Source organism: Alosa pseudoharengus, unplaced genomic scaffold, assembly GCF_046254945.1.
Source record: "Alosa pseudoharengus isolate Yale_2024_CS ecotype anadromous, Long Island Sound unplaced genomic scaffold, YU_APseudo_1.1 YU_APseudo_1.1_scf_13, whole genome shotgun sequence".
In the NCBI taxonomy this organism is placed as follows: Eukaryota; Metazoa; Chordata; class Actinopteri; order Clupeiformes; family Clupeidae; genus Alosa; species Alosa pseudoharengus.
This window is the reverse complement of record NW_027468598.1, coordinates 18836564-18861467: the sequence shown is the minus strand read 5'-3', so window position 1 is coordinate 18861467 and position 24904 is coordinate 18836564. Positions and strand designations below refer to the sequence as shown.

The 24904-nt window shown below is 43.7% G+C and overlaps 2 protein-coding genes across 2 annotated transcripts in view; one reads left to right on the top strand and one right to left on the bottom strand.

The window, feature by feature from the left end:
* Nucleotides 1–24904, bottom strand: part of LOC143121337 (neurobeachin-like) — a 280660-nt gene that overhangs the window by 77218 nt on the left and 178538 nt on the right. The window contains exons 39-41 of the mRNA XM_076281696.1: nucleotides 23133–23257; nucleotides 13401–13547; nucleotides 6647–6783 (exon numbers count right to left, since the gene is read on the bottom strand). Coding sequence (XP_076137811.1) covers nucleotides 6647–6783; nucleotides 13401–13547; nucleotides 23133–23257 — 409 coding nt within the window. The remainder of the gene's footprint in view (nucleotides 1–6646; nucleotides 6784–13400; nucleotides 13548–23132; nucleotides 23258–24904) is intronic.
* On the top strand, nucleotides 3271–5666 carry mab21l1 (mab-21-like 1). Its single transcript, XM_076282380.1, has one exon. The coding sequence runs from the start codon at nucleotides 3731–3733 to the stop codon at nucleotides 4808–4810; it is 1080 nt and encodes a 359-aa protein (XP_076138495.1). The 5' UTR covers nucleotides 3271–3730; the 3' UTR covers nucleotides 4811–5666.

The following is a 24904-nucleotide window of genomic DNA, read 5'->3' as shown; positions in this document are numbered from 1 at the left end:
CGATTTCTTTAGAAGTACATACTGTATCTATAATGTATTCATATAGTCCATTAAATACATATTATATTCAGCATGTTGGTGCTGAGTCTACTATTGCATTTTTCATGATTATTAAAATAACATGTTTCGTCATAATATTGCCCTTACTAATAATAATAATTGCAGACTTAATAAAAAATATTAAAAGGGAAAGAACTATGTGTGCAATTTTGGCCAGAGCACAGTACACAATCACTCTGGTACAGTAATGTCAAATCTATTTATTTAATTAATTTAATTTCAATCTGTTTGATGCAAAGTCCCTCCTCAGGACTCTCATTTAGTTCCCTAGAGTTTGGCACACTGGCTGGTTTACTACGACCGAGTGGTGGCGTCGTGGCCTGTCCCACTCAGGAGCAGGTTAACTAAACTAAGCTCCTGAAGAGAAGCCTCGACCCTGGGCAGATGCTCTAGATTAGGGCCAGATAATCCTCACCCTGCCTCTGACTCCCGGGGACAGTGCTGAGGCCTGGGTACACACACACACACACACACACACACACACACACACACACACACACACACACACACACACACACACACACACTGCCAACCCTGGCACTGGCCAAGGTGCAAAAAGCTTAGGATTTATCAGAGCGGGACACCGAAAAGCAAGTGTGGGTCTGCTTCTAATAAAGACAAGTACCTGCTGAGCTCGAGAGCAAGATAGAGATAGAGATAAAGGGAGAGAGGGAGAGAGAGAGAGAGAGAGAGAGAGAGAGAGAGAGAGAGAGAGGGAGAGAGAACACAGGTATGCATGGTTTTGCTTTCGATCTTTCTGAATAAACCTAGTCCAGCTAGCTTTTCAAACATACTCCAATGCTGATGTGTTTTCTAAAACATAGCGTGACTAACGTTGAACTGTGAAGGAGGAGAAAAAAATACTGTGATAATATCTCCCTAAAAGCTTTAGTCTGCAGTGAAACAGTTATATCTCCCACCTTAAGTTTTGCTTCCCTTGTTCATAGAGGCAGAAGTGAAATCAAGTGTAAATCATGATCACAGAAGCAAGCATCAGTGATAATTTTACTGAAATCGGAACCGGTTCAGTATTTGAGAACCTTTTTACAGTTACAATTTCATAAAAAAAAATAAACCCTTCCAACATATCAACAAAATATGCTAATATTTTCAGCCTGATGTATTAGCAGCCTGTGAGTATATTTCCATTTATGAGATCGATGTTGCATGACTGGGAAAAGAAACAGTGGCGAAAGTAAGTGCCAAGCCACATGACCATCTCCATCTATCACCCAACAGAAAAATAAAATAAAGAAATAAATAGGCGCATACGACGTTGGATTTTACAGAAATCTAACCTAATTCATCTCGGTACCTAGACTACAATGATGAGCGATATGGCCATGTTGATCTATGTGTTTGCAAAAGGTGCAGTGAAGGGGGAAAGCGGAAGGAGTGAAAGTGGTTTATGTGTGGGGATTCTCTGGAGACATGGTGGAGCCCTGTGTTGGAGAGCAGAGCAGAGCAGAGACAGTGGCACACAGCAGCAGCAGCAGCAGAATCAGAATCGGAGAGGGCACGGCAGCGCATCCAGTCACACTTCAGCTGCTTAACATTGATCTGTTGTCTTCAGTTCTATTATCACACCCATGGTTTCCTTTGTATCCATGTCAACACAACGGATGCATACACCACGATCACCATCACCCACCCCCCTTTTACCCTAAACATACACACATACACACACACACACACACACACTCTCACACACAGGACCCTCTCCACCATCCATACATTTAATAACTCTGTGAACCATACATAGCTGCTCTTCCAACAGGTAACATTTATCAAGTCAACAATAAGAAAAGAAAAAACATCACAATCATATTTAAAGTAGGCCTATAGATCATTTCAATTAGAAATGTAAGGGTAACTGTAGACATAGCTAAAAAACACCTGGCTCTCTCCTGTCTTGCTCATGTTAAGTAGCGATGAGAGGTCAGAGTATGGGTGTAAAACTGTCCATTTTCAATGACTGCCTTTAGCCCTTTGAAAACACATTAAATGAATTATGACTTTTCCGTCGTTGTCAGGGCCATGACTTGCCTCAGTTGCACAACATTTGTGTGAATATATTTTTAATATTTAAAAATGAAAAGGCAAGAGAATAAAGTAGAGGTGGAATAGCAAGATTTGTAAAAATCAACGAAAACCTGAGTTTCACGATTAAGGTTCAAGCGAGAGATATTAAGTATTCCCAAATACGTGAGCGACTGTGAGAATTTAATTAAATCCATAATAGGCCTACATTTATGCAACAAGTAAAACATCTTTTCTTCAGTACTATGCGTGTTTATTAACATACAAAAAACATACAGTCATTACAACGCTTTTTAAAATGATAAGGTCGAAAAAACTAAATACCAGAATATGCAGTTATCAGATGCTTTCATTATTTCCATTAAATTAATGTAAACGAAAACCACTTAACATATGACTAATAGCATAAGATTATTTCGATAATCAAAGTAGTCATTGAAGGCTTTAGTCAATCAAGACAATTTTGATGACATGGAATTCTTCAAGACGTCAATTTACCCTATCCTGAATTATAAGGTGTAGCAAGTAAATCCAGTGGCATTACTGGTAAATCTAAATAATAAAAACGTATAAATTATGCACACTAAACTACTAAATTATGCTTACTAAATTAATAAATATAGCAACGTTCCTAAAAGACAGACGTGACCTAACTGAAAGTACGGCTTTTTAAAGCAGTAGCCTATTAAACAACACAGAATACCAAGACCAATTTTAACGCTGCTGATGGCTGAAGGTTGAGTGAATAAAATAAAATATGAATAAGAAATATTGCAGTAGTCTAAGCAGAAAAGCCAGTTGTCTACACGCATTTATGCTAAACTAAGCTTATATTTTATATTATTATTCTAAATATTCTTCAGATATACTACCGATTACCTTCAGGTAAAAAAATACGAGTTATTAAATCGTGGGGGAATAATCCGAAATTGTGCCAAAACAAAAGGCTGCAAGAATTCAGACGCTGTTTTTCTTATGTCTCCTCAATGTCGGTGTATTTCCCGTCCACTCGCCAGTCGCTGCCGATATACCTTTAGATTTAGTTGTGTATAAAAACCCAGGATTAATTTGTCGTCGATCAAGTAAAAGCGATGACGCATCGAGCGTTGATTGGACGGTTGCGCCTGGATCCCTCCCTTTATATTTTCACAGGAGTGCGTCCGGTGCTCTAAAACACAGCCACACTGGAAGACGCTACCGCCAACACACTCCAAAAAGGCACCGTGCACTTTTTTTATCCTTATCAAAATCTGGGAGCCGTGATTACAGAAAACACAGACAACGGGACAAGCTGTTTAGACTACTGAGAGAAAGCGCATGCAACTGTCCGACTACAGACCTCGCTGGTGTGATGGACTTTTGATTGCAACTCGCTGAAAAACAACGAATTGAAAGACTTTCTTTTGGTGCACTGGCATTCGGAAGGCTGATGATTTAATTCGGTGACCTCATTGCGCATGTGCCCCGAGCACAAATAACAAGCTTGTTTGTTATTTTACAATAAATATACAGATTTTTTTCTCTTAATAGTTTTCTTTCTTCTCTAAAATTGGCTCCCGTACAAACAGCCGCGTTGGATCCCTCGGGTTACTGCGAGACTCCGGTATACAATCCGGATCTCTGCCCAAATATGATAGCAGCCCAAGCTAAACTGGTATACCATCTCAACAAATATTACAACGAGAAATGCCAGTCTCGCAAGGCAGCTATCTCCAAGACCATCCGAGAGGTGTGCAAGGTGGTGTCGGATGTCCTGAAGGAGGTGGAGGTTCAGGAGCCGAGGTTCATCAGCTCCCTGAGCGAAATGGATAACCGTTTCGAGGGTCTGGAGGTGATATCTCCGACAGAGTTCGAAGTGGTCCTCTATCTAAATCAGATGGGAGTGTTCAACTTCGTAGACGACGGCTCCCTTCCGGGCTGCGCCGTGCTAAAGCTCAGTGACGGCCGCAAGAGGAGCATGTCTCTGTGGGTCGAGTTCATCACCGCGTCCGGTTACCTCTCAGCACGCAAGATCCGCTCCCGGTTTCAAACGCTCGTGGCCCAGGCCGTTGATAAGTGCAGTTACAGAGATGTGGTCAAAATGGTCGCAGACACGAGTGAGGTGAAGTTACGCATTAGAGACAGATACGTGGTCCAGATTACCCCGGCTTTCAAATGCACTGGTATATGGCCACGCAGCGCGGCTCATTGGCCTCTGCCCCACATCCCTTGGCCGGGTCCCAACCGGGTCGCAGAGGTAAAAGCCGAAGGTTTCAACCTCCTATCTAAGGAATGCTACTCGTTAAACGGTAAGCAGAGCTCGGCTGAAAGTGACGCCTGGGTCTTGCAGTTCGCAGAGGCCGAAAACCGCCTCCTTTTGGGAGGATGTAGGAAGAAATGTCTGTCGGTTCTGAAAACACTGCGTGACCGTCACCTTGAACTCCCGGGGACGCCGCTCAACAACTACCACATGAAAACTTTGGTCTCCTACGAGTGTGAAAAGCATCCCCGGGAGTCGGACTGGGACGAAAACTGTCTAGGGGATCGACTTAACGGAATTTTATTGCAACTTATTTCGTGTTTGCAGTGCAGGAGATGTCCCCATTATTTTCTACCTAACTTAGACCTTTTTCAAGGAAAACCGCATTCCGCCCTGGAAAACGCGGCCAAACAGACTTGGCGACTGGCAAGAGAAATTCTAACCAATCCTAAAAGCTTGGAGAAACTCTGAGGTAAAATCATAACATGTTTGTACAAAATGTGCACTATATGTGGACTATTCGCTAGTCCAAAGGCCTAGACGAAGTTTATTACGAACTACAGAACAGAATGACCATTGCTGTTCAGACATATCCACAGTCTTATGTGTGCATCTATTGGCCTACTTCATGAACAATTATTTCAGATACGTTGTCTAAAATAGTTTTCATGCCAAGAAATTACTGTCATGAACTTATAATTTGTGATGTCATCATTTGGCCACAGAAATGCATCAACAATCAAATTTGGAGGCTAATATGTTAGTGTTATTTTCTTCTACCCGTGCCCATCTAACGGTTTCTGCTTAAATGCTTTAAATAAAGCCCGTAATGAGCCTTGATAAAACCTTAACTGTACATTTTTATACTGTAAATAGGCAACATACATTCATAGATTGTGATTCCAGTGGTCTGAAAAAAATTGTGAATGTTGTTCTGTGACACGTAAAAATAGAGTTCAGTTCCACCTGTTTAAGGATAACGCCTGATCCCCCCTTCCCCCCATACAGAAAACAATTTAGTAATGCATCAGTGCTAGTTTATCAATGTACGTGGAACGTTTCTTATTTTTTATTTTATTTTAGCTTACATTTTGATGGTACGTATTTGTTCAATTGAAACATTCCATAAATATACTTGAATCATTATTTAATCTATATCTGACCATTTTGTTTATACTTTGTCTACATGGTTAAAGCTGAAAATAAGGAAATATATATAAAAAGATATCTGAGAAATGCACTTAAAATACACTGGAATATAATTTTTTTGTGATTTGATTTTTTTATTTCTGTCTCTGAATTTATTTAAAGAGTAAATAAAAACTGAGTCATATTTGTGTCCCAATTATGGTTCGTGAAATGTTATATTTATGTTTACCAACAGGCTTGTTTACAGTAGACTAGGCCTAGGTCTGCGGAAGACCAAATTCTCCAAATTGTCAATACATTCAGAGCAGCATAGCCTAGACCGTAGCCAAACAATAATAACGAATCAGCGCACAGGTGTTTTGCATGACACAGACAGTCTCCATCATCAGCAATGGAACTGCCAATAAAACATTTAACTGTGAACTAAAATCACACTAAGTACACGGATTAATATGACCATTTGGTTTAGGGCCAGAGCAGCATTTATTTTACAGTAAGGATATTATGACCACAGTAAGACTGATGATGTAGCCTATAGGCTAGATAGCCAACAAGGAGGGCCAAATATGCCTATTCATTACTAGGCCTATTTATTCTAAACGAGCCAAATTCCACATGGAGCATTACGATGTTTGACACAGTATATTGTGTAATAGATTCTCATCTCGTTTGTAAATGTTATGAAGAAGGGTTCCAATTTTTTGATGTGCATCGAATTTCTTTAGCCTGGTCTAGTCTGATTTCTTTTCTCACGTAGGCCTATGTATTAGGCCACAGGCTCTGTTGGGTAGAGGGGATGCTGGAGGCTACAGCCCTGTAACGTGCTAACAATGACAGAGGCCATGCCACGGTGTTGCCTATCTAATGTAAGCCTAGTCTTTAGTGTGACTGAACAAACGTGTCTGATGGACCTACCAGCTACCGTGGAATTATTGTAGTTTTCCTGCAACGATTTTTGGTGGTTAGACTACATATCAGTGCAAAAATGATTATGGGTCATGTCTTGTATAAACTGATAGGCTTATCGCAGTCTGATCCTCTCATATGCCTATTTGCAATTTTTTAAAACAAATTATGCCATGAAATAACTGGGGTTAGGCCATTGATAAAGATAGCATTATCGACAAGAATATCACACAGACATAGCAAGCGACTTACTTTGGAGTCGATCCGTTTGAAGGCGGTGTCATCCTCGTCGACTTCAAAATAGATCTCAGTGGTGGTGATGGAAAGCGTCCCTCGAGCCACTATCACCGGGGCAACGAGTTGAGCAGGGGTGCTGAGGACCACAGGGCCTGCACGAGAGGAAACAGGGCAGTGAGGCCTCTGCAGGACCGAAGCGCAGCAAATTGGCGACGTTCAGGCCTAAACAAATCGAATAGGAAATGTGAAGATCTACTGATTAATTAAGAAATAAATCAGTTGGTTTTATTCCAAGTCATATTGGACTGAATATAGGCCAGCATTTTATTAAAGATTTTGGCTATGATTCGTCCATTTTAAAAGGAGATGATCATCTTGTTTTATTTTATTGACTATAATGGCGCACGGCGATATGGGGATGTTTGTAACTGCCTAGATCAAATGTGACAAGGAGGGGTTCTTCCATTTTGAGGCAAAAGGATTGAAAATGTTACAATGAAACTGTGAAACTTGGGTTTTCAAGCATGCTAAAATGTAACGGTCTGTGACCAAATGAAAATAACATGATAGATACGCGTTTTTACATTAGGCCTATATATTAGATTATAATTATGGCAAGATATGGCATCTATTTTGTTCTCAATTAACACAATGTATAAATATCGATAATAGCATGTGTAGACGTATTTAGAAAAGATTTAAGGTGATTCTTTCTCCTATGTGATCAAAAAAATCGTTTATACGCTGCATCAATACGGAAACTGACACAATTCTAAATGGTCCCGAATATATTTTAAATCGTCGATCAGCTGATTGTGGTCACATGCAAAGGCTCAGTCTATTCTCCGCCCATCTTTCTCTATACCTATAAAGCCCCCCACTCCCTCTTCAGAATCGTTTGATTCTCCATCTTTTGATTTAGGTAGGCCACACGGCAATGCAGGTCCCCGTAGCGCCAGAGGACCCCGAGCTGTCCGTGCACGGAAGGCGAGCTCTTGAAATGGGGGCTATTTATCGATCCCGTGAACTCCAAAGAGCCACTTTAATGTCTCATCAATCTTAATCTTGGTTCCTCAGCCAATTATGTCCGATACTGTTGCAAGATTACAAGTGGATTTTAGTTTCAATTCCCTGGGCGCTCCTTCACAGCGCATGCAGTCCGCCGTTAGAAACACAAACCTCTATCCGGCTCTATTCCCTGTAATTCAGTCTGAATTGCACTAGATCTTATCTGGGAGAAAATGTTGAGCATCCGCGTGTAGTACAATAATGTTTTTCATTTTCAACACATCGGTTAAATAAGAAACCCGCATATTGCATGCTTTAGCAAGCAGCATTTTTGCTTGACAATATTATGGTCAACAAAATACCTCGATGAATTCCTTTTAAAATAAAACTCGCACGAAAAAATAAGATGAAGACGCCAGGCCTATACGAGCCCCTCATAAAATCTAGCGTCAAAAAGCGTGAAGAAAAAGGAGATGTTTTCATAGCGTTCTCATATTTGTTGTATAGGCCTACATCGACAGCCTGCATGAAATGTATGCTATAATTTTAAGTCCTTAGAGCAGTCCAACGCGGCTATCTTTCATAACAATTCTAATGCTATACCTCGACCGTGATTCCGAAAGCGGGTTAATGCGACTTTTAGGCATATCTCTTACAAGATGCGCTTAAACAGTCAATTATGGCAGTTCCCTCCCGTGTAGCATAACACGGTGCCTGGGAGCAGAAGCGATTGTGTTGTGGCCTGGAGGGACACTTGGAACAGAAAGAGACAATACTGCATTAATCCACTCCAGGCATGTGTGTGTGTGTGTGTGTGTGTGTGTGACAGAGAGAGAGAGAGAGAGAGAGAGAGAGAGAGAGAGAGAGGATTAGGCTATAATCCCTAAAGGGATCTCCTCATAATTAGGATGTATCTTTAAAATATTTACATAGGACATAATAAAATACTTTGGGGTTAACATATCAGGCAGTATAATCTCATGAAAAAAACACTGTTACACCACTGCATGTTCAGGATTATAGGTCGGCTTTAATCCAAATATCAGCCTAACCTAGGTAAATGTATTTATCCAATTGGTCACTAAATCAAATCACATTGATTAAGATATAATTGGTATTGTTATTATTATTATTATTATTATTATTATTATTATTATTATTATTATTATTATTAAGTATTTTAAAGATAACATAAAAACTAAATCTAAAAACTAAACTAAACTAAGATTATTATTTTTATGAACTGTTTAGACATTTTAGACTACTATCTCTGACTCTGAATGTTACACAAATCGGTGGAGCATGCACCTCTCGAGAGGAACAGATTCAGGGCGTTTGTGGGGGCTTGTGCAGATTATTCTGCTAAACTGAAACAGGTGCCACCGCCAGTCGTATTCGGTAAATCCTCCTCGCTATACAGGGGCAGCTCTAGAGACTGACGTCAGCTGCTAAACGGGGCTGGGTCCCTGCGCGCCGTTTCCTCGGTGATGTCACTGCGTGTGCAGCGTTACAGCAGAGAGGAGCATGCCGGGAACGTTCATAATTAAAAAGACAGCATTTGTTTCGCTTTGTGTTAATTCACACTGTAGCCTACGCTTGTGGGCTGGCTAGGCAAAAAACAAACTAATGGAAATGTAAAATAAATAGGGATAGACCTACTCATATAGCAGTAGAAATTCACTATGATTTTAAACAGTCCATGGTCTATTTATTTATCTTTACAGGGCAAGTATGCATTTATTCATCATTTATTTATCACCAATTTGTACTTAAAACAGATGCACAATGTCCTCCCAAAGCAATATCCATTATTTTAAATTATTTAAATTTCACATTTCAGAGGGTTCATTTGGTAAAACAAAAATATGACAAATAAACATAAAAAATATCACTCTATGCTTTAGTGTTGTCTGAGGAAGACTTGATTCTTTACAATCCGCCACCAATATTTAATCTGAATATTTTTGTGAACTAAATGAATCTCTAATCATCATTAAAAATAAGTAAAAAAAATCCCCTGTGCATATTGTATCTGTAAACCATACATAATAAACCATAAACCATCTGTAAACCATAAACCAATGTGGGCTAAATATGCTTGATCAGGTATGGTATTCAACCATGCACAGGTCAGACTAGCACACATATGCAAGGTATTTTGGACAGATTGTGTAATTTTATCTAGCCCTATACGAATGGTTTTTTAATCCAGTTCAATTGTGTTTGTTTATATAGCACCAATAACAATGAGTATTTGCCTAAAAGCACAGTGAGAATGTACTTTACAAGGCAGCTCTGGCCAAGCTCATCACTAAACAGCATGATCTACTTTGATCACTTTCTCTTTCTCTCTCTCTCTCTCTGTGTGTGCATGTACATGTACATGTGTATGTGCGCGTGTGTGTATGCATGACCAATCATGTGACATAACCCTCCAAAGCACAATACAAACACCACAGGAAACACAGACAGCTAACAGAAACAGGAGTGCTCTACTCATATTCTGAGACATCTCTTGATGTATACTCATGAACCCTTTCAGCGCTCTCTCTTTCTCTCCCTCTCTCTCTCTCTCTCTCTCTTTCCCTCGTCTCTGTTCTTTGTGGGCAATCTGTGTGTGACAGACACAACGACCTGGCTGTGTGCAAACAGTCCTAACCATGTAGGAGGAGCCCACAGCTAGCCTGCTAGGGAGAGTAAGGAGGCTAATCGTCATTATCATCCCTGCTGCCACGGCTCTCACAGGGTCCTGGCTGCTTACAGCCCCTATGCCCACCCAGCTGTCAATCTCTGTGTCACCCAAAGGGCTTGAAGAGGCAGCATTCGTGAGAAGAACCTCTTTAATGATATTCTAATTACAGGCAATGCTGGTTGAGACATAGACATCACAGCAGTGGTGGTTGGGTGCTAAATGCTAGGAGGGTATTCATGGTAAGAGTGTACCAAACAAACAAAAACAAAAAAAGGCTTAGGCTATTTTTGTACCCAAAAGATATATAACATCATACAATGACTTTCTTGGGTTGTTTTAAAATTGTAGGCGATAAAACACCTTACAGGTCAGCACGTAACTGCATAAAGAATATACTTTAACTTTTTAAAATTGCTGCAGTGCACCAGCAAAAAAGAACAAATACCGGGCTCCCAACACCTACTTAGCACTGTATAGATTTTAGGGTACGGTACAGGAGACTATGCTCTCAGGCTCTCAAGTATGCAGAAGTATTCCCCGAGGACAGCTATTGAGTTTATGCCTTCTGCTGTTTACTGGAAGAGGCCCAGAAAGGAACACAGAAATACTCCTGAGTCCTAAGGAGGGAGGGGAAAAAATGGAATACTATGTTAGCTACTTCTCACTGTGACAAAGGGGCTTCGGCAACCAAATAGCACTTCAGTCCATTTGCTGCCTCATAATCCTTGAGATTGGAACACAGCAACTGCTTCAGGAATTTATGGCTCTTGCCAGGATCTGCAATTGTATTACAGTAAAACCCTATTTCAACATCAACCCTCAGCCTATGTTTTCTTTTTTGTTTTTCTTTTGTATTGTTTTCTTTGGTACCATTTTTTTCTTTAAAAAAAAATAAATCTGTTTTCCTTTCCTTTTTTCAACTTTTTCCCCCACCTCCTCCCAGACACTGATTGTTTGTAATTGGCAAGCTGGTGATGCATGCAGAAGAGCATGTCTCGATGTGTGTCTGCAGGAGCCGTGAACTATGGCTAACTTTCTCCACTGAGACGGAGGCAATTACACACAAAGCTGCCCTCTCTCCTGACTCTATACTTTGGCACAAAGACCCTCGCCGTGTTGCCATAAAAACACGAGGAGGCTTGGAACATGCTCCATACTGGCAGCTTATCATCCAGCTACCACCTTCGGTCATAAGGACAGATATCCGGTATTGGTGTAAAACCAGAAATTAGATCATTAAAATAAATACTTATTTTTAGAGACAGTGGTGTGAATGTGAAACTTTTAGATCAGATCCACTGAGGCAAATGACCTATTGCCTGTTTTCTGCATGAAGCACAACAGCATGAGCTAGGCCTGGAGTCATTATAATAATGGTATTAATCAGATGTTCAGTGAACCTCTCACCCTCCCCAACCCCCACCACTCTGACTCGAAGGACCAGATGGAAAAACAACCAAGTGTGGCTGCTGCCTGGCCTGTGCTGAAGGCGGCTCGGGCCAGACCATGCTCAGCTAACAGAGCTCCAAAGCTCACAAAGGGAAACAGAGAGAGAGAAAAAAACCCTCAAATATTAAATGTCTCACTTAATGGTGATTTATCATGTCCTTGTGCAGACGTCATGTCATTGAGCTGCTTGTTGCCATATTTACGAACCCCAAGCCCATTTCCTGTTTCTCTGTAAAGCCTTTTAGATGAGGAAAGGAGGAAACAGTCCATTTTGTTGGCAAATGGTACCAATGTGAAGCACATAGAGAAGGGGACAAAGGAAAACTGATCAAGATTAGGTTTGAGTTCAAATCATGTCATGTATTAGAAGCAGAAGAGGTGGCAGGGAGGGGTGTGTCTGTTTTTATTTAAAAGAGCTTTTTCATGTTACTGTGTGGGTTGATTTTAGAAGCTTTTTTATTCTCCTTTTAAACATTTCCCGATTGATCTTTCTGGTGTTAGTTTTACTTGAAACGCACGCACACAACTTGCCTCTGGAGATAATCACCCGGGGACGAAAACGAGCTAAAAGAAAAAAAAACATCCATGAAATATCCAGACAATATACACAGACGGAAGACAGACAAATAAATATCAGAGGGACTTTTCAAGGGAAGTGACATCGGCACACTTGTGAGGATGCTTTCCAGAACAACGCTGCCTGCCAAATACTCCCTCAAGCACAAACACAAATTTACAGATCTGACCTGGCTGGCCACCTGCCTCATGAGACATCCCCTCTCTGGGGATCTATTGCACTCTCAAGTCCCAAAGTGACCTCAAAATATTTACTTGCACTGTTCCTTAGCATCTGGATCTGTATTTAACTAATTTCTTTTAGCTATTTTTTTTAATTTTTATCAAAAGCACATTAATCAAGAGCAATCAGAAAGTTAACATATTCTTACCAAACTATATTGGCTCATTCTTTGTTACGTGCAAGAAATTGGGGGATGGTAAGAAACAAACAGTAATGGGAAAGCGCTTGAAAAGAGTGCTGCGTTCTTTAAGTCTAAGAGCTGTGGTACGTGATGCAGAAATGGGTTGATATTGCCAGAGCAACAGTGGAGGCCCTGAGTGAGGCGCTGAGGTACGTGCTGGCTGACTGAGGCGCTGGTCGAGAGGATAAGGTGCGTGCTTACTGAATGACTAGTGCCAGACAAATGAGAACAAACAGATGCAGGCTTGCAGCCATTCCTTCGTCTCTCCGTTGAACTCTTGACCACTTCTTCAGTCCCTGCTCTCCGTCTTCCCCACTTCACTCACTCGCTCACTCTGTAACTCTTTCACCTCACCCACTCTCACTTACTAACTTCCTCATTCACTCATGCCCCCTCACTCACTCACTTTACTCTTTCCCTCCTTACATTATCCATTATTCATTATTCACGTTTTATGTTTCCCCACTCTTCCCCACATCTTCACCAATTCACCTCTCCTCCCTCCCTCTGTTGGAACCTCCCCACCCCCTCACTCCCCTCCCTCTTTCACACTCATGTTTTATCCTTCTCTCCATTTCACCTAACCCTTTACCCTTTTCGTCTTCTCCTCTCCCGTTCGTTACTGCACCCTCTGTCATACCTGCCAGGTTGTCGATCTCCTTCTCCTGCAGTAGGCTGACGGCATCGTCGTCTCCCTCTAGCATGAGCTCCGTCTCTTGGTTCTGGCTCACCACAGCTTGGCTGCGGAAGCCCTTCTTGGCCTTCACCCCCTCATCCTCCTCCGAGCCTGCAGGGGGAGACAAGCACAGATGAGGACAATCATGCCTGGTGTGTTTATAGAGGAAAATTAAATGGGATAATGCTTGGATGATGAATGGATATTGTTGGGATTTTTTAAATCCCTGAGTAACAATATTGAGGTGTACACTGTCATACATGTATTAATTTTCTGTAATTTTCTGAATTGTGGCAATTTGAGAATTTTCTGACTATCAATTTCAATGTGTTTTATCTAGTTAGCATGATGTAAATTCATCACTATTTTTTTTTTATAAGTAGCCTATATCTTTTGGCGGGGGGGGGGGGGGTTATGCCTTTAATCAGACCGTGGAGAATGACAGGAAGTAAGTGGGAGAGAGAGTGGGGGTGGGATCCGAAAAGGACCACGGGGCGGGAATCGAACCTGGGTCACCAGCGTACGGTGCAAGTGCCCCATCCACTCAGGCCACGGCCGGGGCCAATACATCACTATTTTAAGTTCCCACCTATTGTGGGAAAAAATAATCTCTAATGAAACAGATTGTTTTTTCTATTCTGGTAAACAGATTTTTCTTCAAATGTCATCATATTGTCAACACCATGACTTATAATTATCCTAGTGTGTGGCTATGGAGCCTTCACAAGTACATTATGAGCTTGGTGTTATGTTTATGTGACAAATTAAAAGTAAAGCATGTTTCGGTTTACGAAACAATGGACGGAGGTATGGCTAAAGGCTCTGTCATATCTCATTGTCAGTTTAATTGTTTACAAAGTGGTTTGATGGTCAAGCCTGCCACAGCCTTAAATAACAATGTCACATGACACTGTTCAGAAACCAGTCATTAACTTCGACTGGTTGCCTCAACTTCATGTGCCATGTGTACCACGTTTAAGGCAGACTGAGAAAGGCCTTGTGACAGAAGTATCAAATGCTAATCTGTGTTTAGCATCGCGTGTAGCCTCGAATAGGCAATATCCAGCCATAAAATGCATGTGATTGGGCATCTGAGCCTCCTTTCATGCAGTCTGACACCAACCCACAACATACTGTCATAGCGTCTGACTCCACATTTTACTCCATAAGCATTTGTGTCAGAAGTCATAACTGCAAACACACAAGCACTTGAGTGCTCGTTTCCGATCGCAGACATCACAAAAAATCTTTTTAGCCTTTTGTTTATTGTACAAGGGCCTCCTGATGAAACATTTCATCATTGGCTTTTTCCTCCTTTAGAAGCGCCCACAACAAAGGGTTGCGAATCTGTCCTCAGCTCACAGCCTATTAAGCATAGCGGAAGCCGTTTTCCACTGTGTGCAGATGAGAATGAGATTGAACAGACAGTACAATTAGGGAGACTGCGGCGACCGACGAAAGCTCATCATTCGCCAGAACCCAAGCCAAATGAAAAATGACTGGAAAGGGTGTAGCCACCGTTCCAAAGAGAAAGAGACAGAAAAGTGTAGAGAGAGAGAGAGAGAGCGAGAGAGAGAGGGAAGAAGAGAGAAAAAAGAAATATTCTCTGAGAAGAATTCATCAGCTTTAATTACCCACAATCCCCAGGAAGGGCTGCCACACGCCATTGCGCTCGCGCAACAAGGAGACGTCCATGTGGATCGTTTCCTCTTTAAGGTCACTTTCGCTGAGAAGAACTAAAGCGGAACACGCCAACACACAGAACAACAGGAGGAGGACGACACATCAGGGGGGTGGTGGCGGCGGAGTTTGACGTGCATTTGACGTGTTCTCTCTCTGCAAACTGTTTCATGTGCATCACAAACACTCCCTGAGGAATATGCAATGTGGAGAGGTCACATAACAGTCTGAAATCCAGCTACATCTTTTCTTAGTGTTTATGTGAGTGTATGTACAGTATTGTTGTTTGCATATACACACACACACACATATATATATGTGTGTGTGTGTGTGTGTGTGTGTGCCTGCAATTGGATGTACATGTAAGTACATGCGTGCTGTGGATGTATGAATACGTGTACACACATGTTTATGAGTGTGTAGGTATGCACTCGTACTGATTAATTTCCATGTTTGAGAGGGAGTGTGTGAGTCTTTGTGTGTACTGCTCAGTGTCATATCACCTGGGCTTTCATCAGCCCAGAGGAAGAAGTCTGAACGCGTATCGGAAATGAGCGCCTCGAAGTGGGCTAGTGAGGCAAGAGGCCTTCGGACATCAAAGCGAACACAGCGAAACTCCAAACCATATTTCAGTCAGTCGTCATTATCCCACCATTACTAAATAAGGCTCCACTCCGTAATCTCAGCCTCTGTTTTCGCCTGGTCTTGATTGGCCAGCACCGGGCGGGTAGCGGGGGCCACGGTTGAGACCTGACCAGACAAAATAAACCCTCGCTGATTTGAGGCTGGGAAAACGGCCCGCATCAATAAAGGCAGAGAAAACGACCTGTCAGGGCCAGGGACATTCGTCCATGAATCAATTGAGTCTCCGTTAAGAGTGAAGAAAGAACAACATCACAAAAGGAAAATAATGAAATAAAAAGAGAAAATGGAGTGAGCAATAAATGATGGGGCCGAGCGCGGGCAGAGGGCCCAGAGACGCGCGCGGACGGGAGTAGCCGTTCTCTCTCGTGACTGATGGGCGGCAGCGCTCTGGGATGCTCTCCAATCAAAGGGCCTCGTGTGAAATGGCTTGCTATTTGTCAACATTAAGGGCAGAGACCTCGTGAAGAGGTGTGCTGCTCGGTCGGCTGGTAGGTCAGTCAATGGGCTTCATTAAAACAACATTATATCCGCACATTGTGCTCAGTCTATTTTACAATCTTTAATGTGATAAGTTACAGTAATTAAAACTGCTTCAAAATTGACTGTGTTGCAACACAAAGTAACACCTAACATATCAAGTGTTATTGTTATTATTTTTTTTTTTGTCTGTTTGCTTGTTTACTTATTTTCATGGAGGAGGCGGTTGGACTCATATGCCAAAACAATTAACTTTTGACTGATGGTTGTTGGCTAAAAATTATTACAACATCTAAAATCCAGTGAAAGAAATATGCATTCCTGTTATGGTGAATAGCAGAGAACCAATATATAATGTATATGCTGAGATTAGATAAGTGTTGCCTATTTTAAGAAACATTAACATTATACTGTAAATTCACCAGGTTTGCCCAGATAGTTGTCCTACCATCCTACCTTTTAACAACTAAACACATCACAACTAAAACACTATCATCTGTGTCCATCTGGTTATACCCAATCAAATCCCAATAATAGGATTACATGACTCGAGCACAGTTTTGGCGTAACTTGCTGTGAACACAAGTGAATGAAGGGCTGTGCTGGGAGGTCTGTCAACACTTCCTAGTTCCACACACTTGGATTACAAGGACTTCTTCCGCATAATGTAATTAATTATACGAAGGCTTGGAGTAAAAACAGCCAAACGGAAAATAGCAATCAAATAGCAGTTGGTCTCCACTGGCGCATAAAATTCTCTCTCCTTTCCTCTCTCTATACATATGTGAGAGAGAAAAGTCATTTTCATTGTGTGTTGCGACAGATCACTAATCAAATTAGATTGTGAATTCTGAGCACTAGTGAAGCTGTTCCTTAACATCATGTGTACAATAACACATTTATTCACAATATATTGTAGAGTTGTGATGTATATTTATATCACTGACATAATACACACCATATAGAGCCTCATGAAGAGTATAACAATTATAGAAATAAATGTCACAGACTTCACAAGGGGGGAAAACTTTGGAGATGTTTCCGTGATCTTTTATGGTAATGTTTTTTCTACCTCCACCGCAGGGATAAATCCACTCAGGGGGTGTTGCTATGGTGGAGCCGACTCTGCTGTCAGGCAGGGGGGCTACAGGGGCAGAAATATGTGGCCGTTCGGTAGTTCTAAAGTTCTAATGTGGTACAGATAAGCGCTGAAAAGCGAGCAGAGGGTCTCGGCTCCCACAGCCCCCCAGGTTACTGCCAAGGGTCTGCGTTTTATATATAATCACGGCATCGGTGGGGTAGCTCTAGGGCAAAAGCTCGACACTTTTACGACCATGCTGGAGTCAAGGAGCGTGAGCTTTTTTTGGTCTCATAAGTATTAAAAGAGCGAGTCCCCCTTGCTCCCCCACCGTTTTTATGTCTTTAAAAAACGGCACAAAGAGATCTATGGCGTGATGTTTTTTGTTAAGCGCCAAGTGAGAGCCATATTCATGTTCTGTTCTACCATGAAACTTGCGGAGGTGGGGGGGCGGGGGGGTGGACTCTGGAATGAACGATGTTGGACTCCCTCCAAAAAAATAATACGCCCAAGAAAACGTTTCACTCCTGACTTATTTCACTGTATTTTTATATTTCAGTCATGGAAAACAGTTGTGGTGTGAGTTTTGTGTCATACGCGGAAGTGCGCCAAGTTATATCGGGGGCTTCGTTCCACTGATGATTTGGGGAAAGCGTAAGAGTGCGAAACGTAAGACGCGCCTCTTCTGCACGACCCGTCGATGGCGTCCATTTTGCAGTCGGCTTCTCCCTCCTCCGCCCGCTGCGCGGCACCACCAGGGCCACGCCTCGTGCAATGAAATCAGAATCATGCGCTCAGGCTCGCGCTGCTGTTGTAATAGTTTCAATCTGCGGCGCGAGAGAAAAGGCAGAGACTCTGGGAATGCTGATCTAGTAATCCGGGGGAACCCGGGACGGCTGATGGTTCTCCCACCCCGCACCCCCACCCCACCCCCCCCACACACACCCCCACCCCAGCCCTGCCTGTCGTCTCCCTCCTGATCCCTTGGATCAGACCGCCCCGGTTCCAGATGGATGGGGTCCTGCCGGGTCGGCTGCCGTGTATCGGAAGGCAACTCCCCTTGCCAACAGCCAGCCATCCTCCCTTTTCATCCCCTCGGATCTGTTATGATGACGGCCTGGGCTAGCTCTCCGTTTTACTTTAAGCCTGCGTAGGTATGGAAGGATCAGAACGAGTGGCAACCCCCCCCCCCCTCCCTCCTCCTCCTCCTCCTTCCTGCCCTACTCCCAACAGAAAAGAGCCTTTCTCCGCTTCCCAGGGATAACTGAGAGCGAGCGACTCTCCACCCCTCCGCGCCCTCCTCCACCTCCCCGTCCCACCCCTCTCTCCATCCTCCCGCACTTCTGCCTCAGTGGGACCGGCATTCCTGGTGATAAAGACTACATGCGAAAGCTAGGCTAGGGTTAGCACAGCAGGAGGTAGCCCTGACCTAACATTCACAAGAGTAAATCATGCGGACGTCAGAGGTGCTCAGCTACAAATTTAAAGGGATGGTTCTCTTTTATATTCTAAAAGCAGCAACCCATTACTGTTATACGATGCATTGCAACCCATTACTGTTATACGATGAATGCCATGGGAAAAATGTGGAATATTAGAGGGCATGTGCTTCGCATGGGCGCCGGTAGTAAAACTCCATTATAAATACAGGCTACTATACAGGCTACTGGGACATTAAAAGAAGGGGCCAGTGTGCATGCAGCAGATCTTTACAGCCATTTTTCTATACAATCATTTCAGAACTCCAAAAGACAATTTTTAGCCATTGTCGTGTGCTGAAATGGATCGACACCTTGCGCTATTAAAGAACAAATCCAATTGAAGCAAAAGGACCTGACTCAGGAGCCCATAAAATTACTGCCACTGTTACTGCTAATGCTGTGACTTTACAGTGCTACAACCTGCAGCCGAGCAGAACGGGTTTGGCACCAAGGGACGCACTGGCCCACGTTCCAACTCCGTACCAAGCACTGCACTGGTTCTCCTTATTCTCTCCTTTCTCTCTCTCTCTCTCTCTCTAGCTCTCTGCATAGTCAGTATGGCTCCCTCTCTGTAGGGTCTTGCATAGTCTGCATGTCTCTCTTTGTATCTCTCTATATTCTGTCTGTCTCTCTCTGTGTGTCTTTCTCTCTCAGTATAATGAACCATAAAGATCTTTGTCCAGACTTGGCCCCAGAGTGCAGCCGGGTCAGGCGTGGAGCGGCTCACCTGGAATGAGGCAGCAAGGACACCCAGAGGTAAAACAGGCCGTTAAAGACTTGGATCAATATTAACGTGACTTCCATTTCATGGCTGCCCAATTCCAATCAGCTAACAATATACTTGGATTGTGTCTGGCGCCAGGGAGTAACGGCTGAGGTTTCTACGTGTGCATACTCACACACTCACACACACACACACACACACACACACACACACACACACACACACACACACACACACACACACATACACACACACACACAGAGTGTGCTCGTTATGTTGTCAGGATTGCTAATAGACAGCACAGGGAGAGCTGCCCTTCCCTGAAACCACACAAACAGAGAAAAACAGTCTGAGCTCCAAAAGTACTTGAAATGGAATTGGAGCTGAACACACTATTGATCCAGAGTTCTGATTCACATTGAGCTTGTTTTTTTTTTTTCCTTTACTTTTTACAAAAATTACAGTGGGATTCTAGCATGCAATATTTTTACTTTGAAAGGCTATCCAGTTTAGGCTCACATTCAACATAATAAACGTAATATGACATTTAGTCAAAGTGATTGAATAAACAGTGTAACATGATTGTCTGAAGTTCCAGGTGGTTATTTTCTTGCATTTAAATAGCACATGTTAATGTGCGAATGCGCACCGGCTGAATCCTGTTGTCTCGAGTGTTTCACGATGCTGTCAACTTTAAAAGAACCCAGCCTCACTTGAATAAACTTACGGGAAAAAAAAAAAAACTTAATTGCAAAAAAAGCACAAAAGAATTTCCCCATCCTCCTCTATGTACTGTAGTATACCTGCTCTTTCCCCCAGACACTATAAAGACGCTAGTGGATGAATGACCTGTCGAACTGATACCGACCCCTGCTGCTGATCCAAACCTCCAGGCTCCCGCCCTTTGCTCCACGGCGAGACTCACCACACCACTACCTCCCATGTGGACGTCTTTGAGGGTCGGCATCACCGTATCGCTAACAAGCGAACTGCCTCATCCACTCTGCCTGGCAGAAGATAAAGTTTTAAAAAAGGGAGGCTAATAAACCCCCCACTCCCCACGGCTGACCCCTTCGTTACGCGGGTTATCTGCTAATGGCTCCCCCTAACCTATTAATGACACATCCTATTTAGATGACGGAGATGCTACCGCGCACGGCCTGACCGTCTGTGGGGCTTCCAACAACCATTAGTGTCATTCTCTACACAAGTGCAGAACTAACGATACAGCACAGGAATGCAAGGGAAGGAGTGAAGCTACACCCGCTACTGCTGTTCCACAACACGCATAGGCCCCTCGGAGGAGACGGAACGAGGGATAGAGGGGAGGAGAGGGGAGATGCTGCTCTCCTTCATCCTTTCATCCCTCCATAACCCCCCCAGCGGGTGGAGGAGTGGGAGCAGATTCGGTGTGCGCGGCGGCGGAGGCCGATGCCTTTCACATGACAAGCGTATGTATTATTCTGCTCATTAGGGGCTCCTCGAGGCCACGGCACTTCAACAAGTCCTCAATCACGCGGGCTGACAGATCCTCCGAGATGCGCACACACTCAGCCAGGCAAGGACACGCAGAGAGGGGGTTGAGATAAAACACACTATAGAGAGTATATGTGTGTGTGTGTGTGCGTGTGTTTAGATATGCATTACATGAACATGCCTAGTTTGGTTTCAAATGGATTACTGCTCCAAGGAGTATGACTACAAGGACACAAGGAGAAGTTCTGCTGTTCTATTGAATTTCCGAGCGAGCGAGCTGGTGACACGGCTGGATGAATGGGAGGAGATGCGAAACAGGACAGACCCACAGCAGCAGCCCAAAGCCTGCTGGTCTGGTCTGGAGGTGGGCCAGGGGCGGGCCAGGACTGATCCAGGTTCAGCTGCTGGCACAGAGGGACGTGTGGGTGGTTGGTCATTACTGTGCCTGTGACAGGAACAGGGGCCACCTGCAGTTGACTGGCCAGCTGGTATATATGACTTCTGGGTGTGGGAGTGTGTGTCTGTGCTTGTGTGTGTGTGTGTGTGTGTGTGTGTGTGTGTGTGTGTGTGTTTGTGTGTGTGTGTGTCTGTGCTTGTGTGTGTGTGTGTGTGTTTGTGTGTGTGTGTGTCTGTGCTTGTGTGTGTGTGTGTGTGTGTGTGTGTGTGTGTGTGTGTGTGTGTGTGTGTGTGTGTGTGTGTGTCTGTGCTTGTGTGTGTGTGTGTGTGTGTGTGTCTGTGCTTGTGTGTGTCTGTGTGTGTGTGCGTGTGTGTGTGTGTGTGTGTGTGTGTGTTTGCCATGCTGGTCCTGCTCTACAGCTGGCAGTGACATGACCCAGAGTGTGGCCATCTGACATGTCCAGCCCTAGAAACCGTTATTCTCATAAGGCCAAAGGTACACAAACATGCACACCATACACACAATAACACACACACACACACACACACACACACACACACACTGGCTTCAGAACACAGCAGGAGTCACCTTAGCAACATGGGGCAGAAAGATCACGCAACCTACCAGGGGCTTTGACACCGGGCCAACTGAATGGCATATAGAGACAGATCCCCAGGCTACTGCATTTCCCGCCTCCATATTGTTCTGAACACAAATCTGCACACCTTTTGTACATATTTATACATTTGTGCATACATTTTAATGCTACTTAATTAACTAATTAATTAATATATACCTTATGTATTTATTTAATATTAAACAAAGGCTACTGTGTGCATAGCACAAGTACTCTTTGTCTATGCATTGCTTCCATTGTTTATAGGAGGATTTAAGTATCCAAACCAGCACAGAAAGGAGGCAGCCATTTTATGACAGCTCAGATCAATAAGACTTTCCTGTGCTCACTCTCTCATAGTGTGCCTCCCCTGTTCAATTACTGCCCTAGGGGAGGGGAGCCTGGAGTGTGTAATAGTATCGAACCACGTCCTTTTAAAGGCAGTAGTGCATGACGCCTAGCGAGGATCAACAGCGCCGAGAGGGCAACACTGCTAAGATGAAACGGGTCAGCTGGGAAGGGGGGGTAAAGTTTTGCAGATTGCAAAGCTGAAACAATAAAATGAATGCTATCAATTTGTGCCGACGAGTGGGAGAGAAAATGGAGGGGGGTGGGGGGTTGGGGGGGTATAGGGAGACTGAGAGGGGAAGAGGGGGGGGGGGGGCGGTTTAGAAAGAGAGAGAAAGGGAAAAAACCCTGTAAAGTTGGACATGCCATGTTCAATTGACAAGGTTCATAAATATGCCAACAGTAAATGAAAGGACAGCGAACCTCTCTCTCTCTCTCTCTCTCTCTCTCTCTCTCTCTCTCTCTCTCTCTCTCTCTCTCTCTCTCTCTCTCTCTCTCTCTCTCTCTCTCTCTCTCTCTCTCTCTCTCTCTCTCTCTCTCTCTCTCTCGTGCTGTCCTGCCTAATGGCCAACAGAGAGGGGCTACAGACAGGAGAATTCTTTGGACCGTTCTCACAGTCTCTTGGCAAAAGTAGCGAGACTCTGATGTCATCATGTTTGGGGGAAATAAAGAAAAAAAATCGGGGAAGTACGTCGGAATGAGGGGTGGGCGACCGCCATTTCGTGTGGGCGCGGTCAGCATCAACCTCTTCCTTCTGACGGGTGTGTCACTTACCATAGTCCTCCAGCGATTTGCAAGTGATATCCAGATGGGTGGAACCGAAGGCATTGCGCACAAATCTCCGCCTCCTACGCAGGTCATCCTCCCAGTAATCCAGACGCCAGAAGTCATGCAGCTGACTGCAAGAGGAGAGAGAAAGAGAGAGAGAGAGAGAGGATGGGAGAGGGGCAGAGGGGAAAAGAGAGAGGGAGAGAAAGAAAGAGAGAGAAACAGAGAACAGAAAATGAGTAAAGGAGAGAAGCAGCCAAAGCTACACTTCACACAAAACCACATGTAAACACATGCGAGTCATGCACATCATTGTAGCACATCAAAAGAAGGCTGGCCATAAGAATAGAAGTGGAATGGGCGAAAGTGCTTGGGTCTTCCTTGTGCCGTGAGAGAGGAACATAAATCAGTAATTAGAACAAACCAGTAATCACAGCAGTGTGATACAACGGTTACACACACACACACACACACACACACACAGAAAAGGGAGTGGGTATACATCTACATCTGAAGAGACTAGTAACTGGTAAACTCTTCCCACTCAGTTTTCCTCAGTGTGCCCCCAAAACTAGCTCTAACAACACCCCCCCCCCCCCCATTCCTCCTCCAACACCCTGGACCCCCTGTGCGGTGGCAGCAGTGCCTCCTCTGGCCTCCTGTGCACACATAAATTACACCAGGTCCCATTAACAAATACGGGATCAAATTACAAGCATAAATGGCACAGCTTGCCTCCCTATTTTACTGTGTTTTTTAACAAGTCCTGTAAATCAAAAGGCAGGACCCTCGATGCAGACAGCGTGCGGTTTAATGATGTGGGCTAGAGTGTGTGTGTGTGTGTGTGTGTGTGTGTGTGTGTTGGGGGGAGAGTCGTACTGCGGTTGAGGCCCAGGGCCATAAAAACCTTTGGGCAGCCTCACCGGTCCCCTCCTGGTGCGTACGCCGTGCCGTGATTAAAATAATGCGATGAAATATTCATCGCAATGATTCCCGAAGCCCCCTGAAGCAACCCAAAAAGAAAATTGCTTTTTTATTCATTATTAATAACTGAATTAAGGTTGTAAAAGACAAAAAAAGAAAGGATTAAACAAAGAAAAGGAAGAAAAGCAGGGGAGAAGATGGAGGGAAAAAACACAGCTCTGGCATGTGGTAACCATCTTTGTAAATGATTTCAACGTCAGCGAAGACCTGGGATAATTTTATTGCTGGCGGCTAATGCGAACCATTAAGAGCGGAGGACTGGAGCATCAGGTTACTAAGTGCTGCGCGTTTCAAGTGGGCCCGGCGCTGGATGCCTTTCAAAGGGCCGCGCTGGCGCGCTGGAAAGAGAAAGCCCAGAGTCGCACGGACACTCCTTTACTCGCCTGACCATCTGGGGATACGCAAGAGGAGGGTGATGACGGGGGTAATTGGGATGGTGGATGACAGTATGGATGGTGTGTGTGTGTGTGTGTGTGTGTGTGTATGTGTGTATGTGTGTGTGTGTGTGTTTAATAAGCCATAGATTTAGGCAGTGTGGTGTATGTGTGTGTGTGTGTGAGTGTGAGTGTGAGTTTGAGAGAGAGAGAGAGAGAGAGAGAGAGAGAGAGAGAGAGAGAGAGAGAGAGACTGAATATTGACTGCATTACGTTATGTTATTTCCATTTATATTTTTCTTTACTTATGATCCGTTGCCCACTGGGGCCAACAAGATTGATTTTTTTGTCATTTCTTTCTCAAAAATAGACATAGATGAACACATGGTCCACCCATAAATACACCCATCACACAGAGAC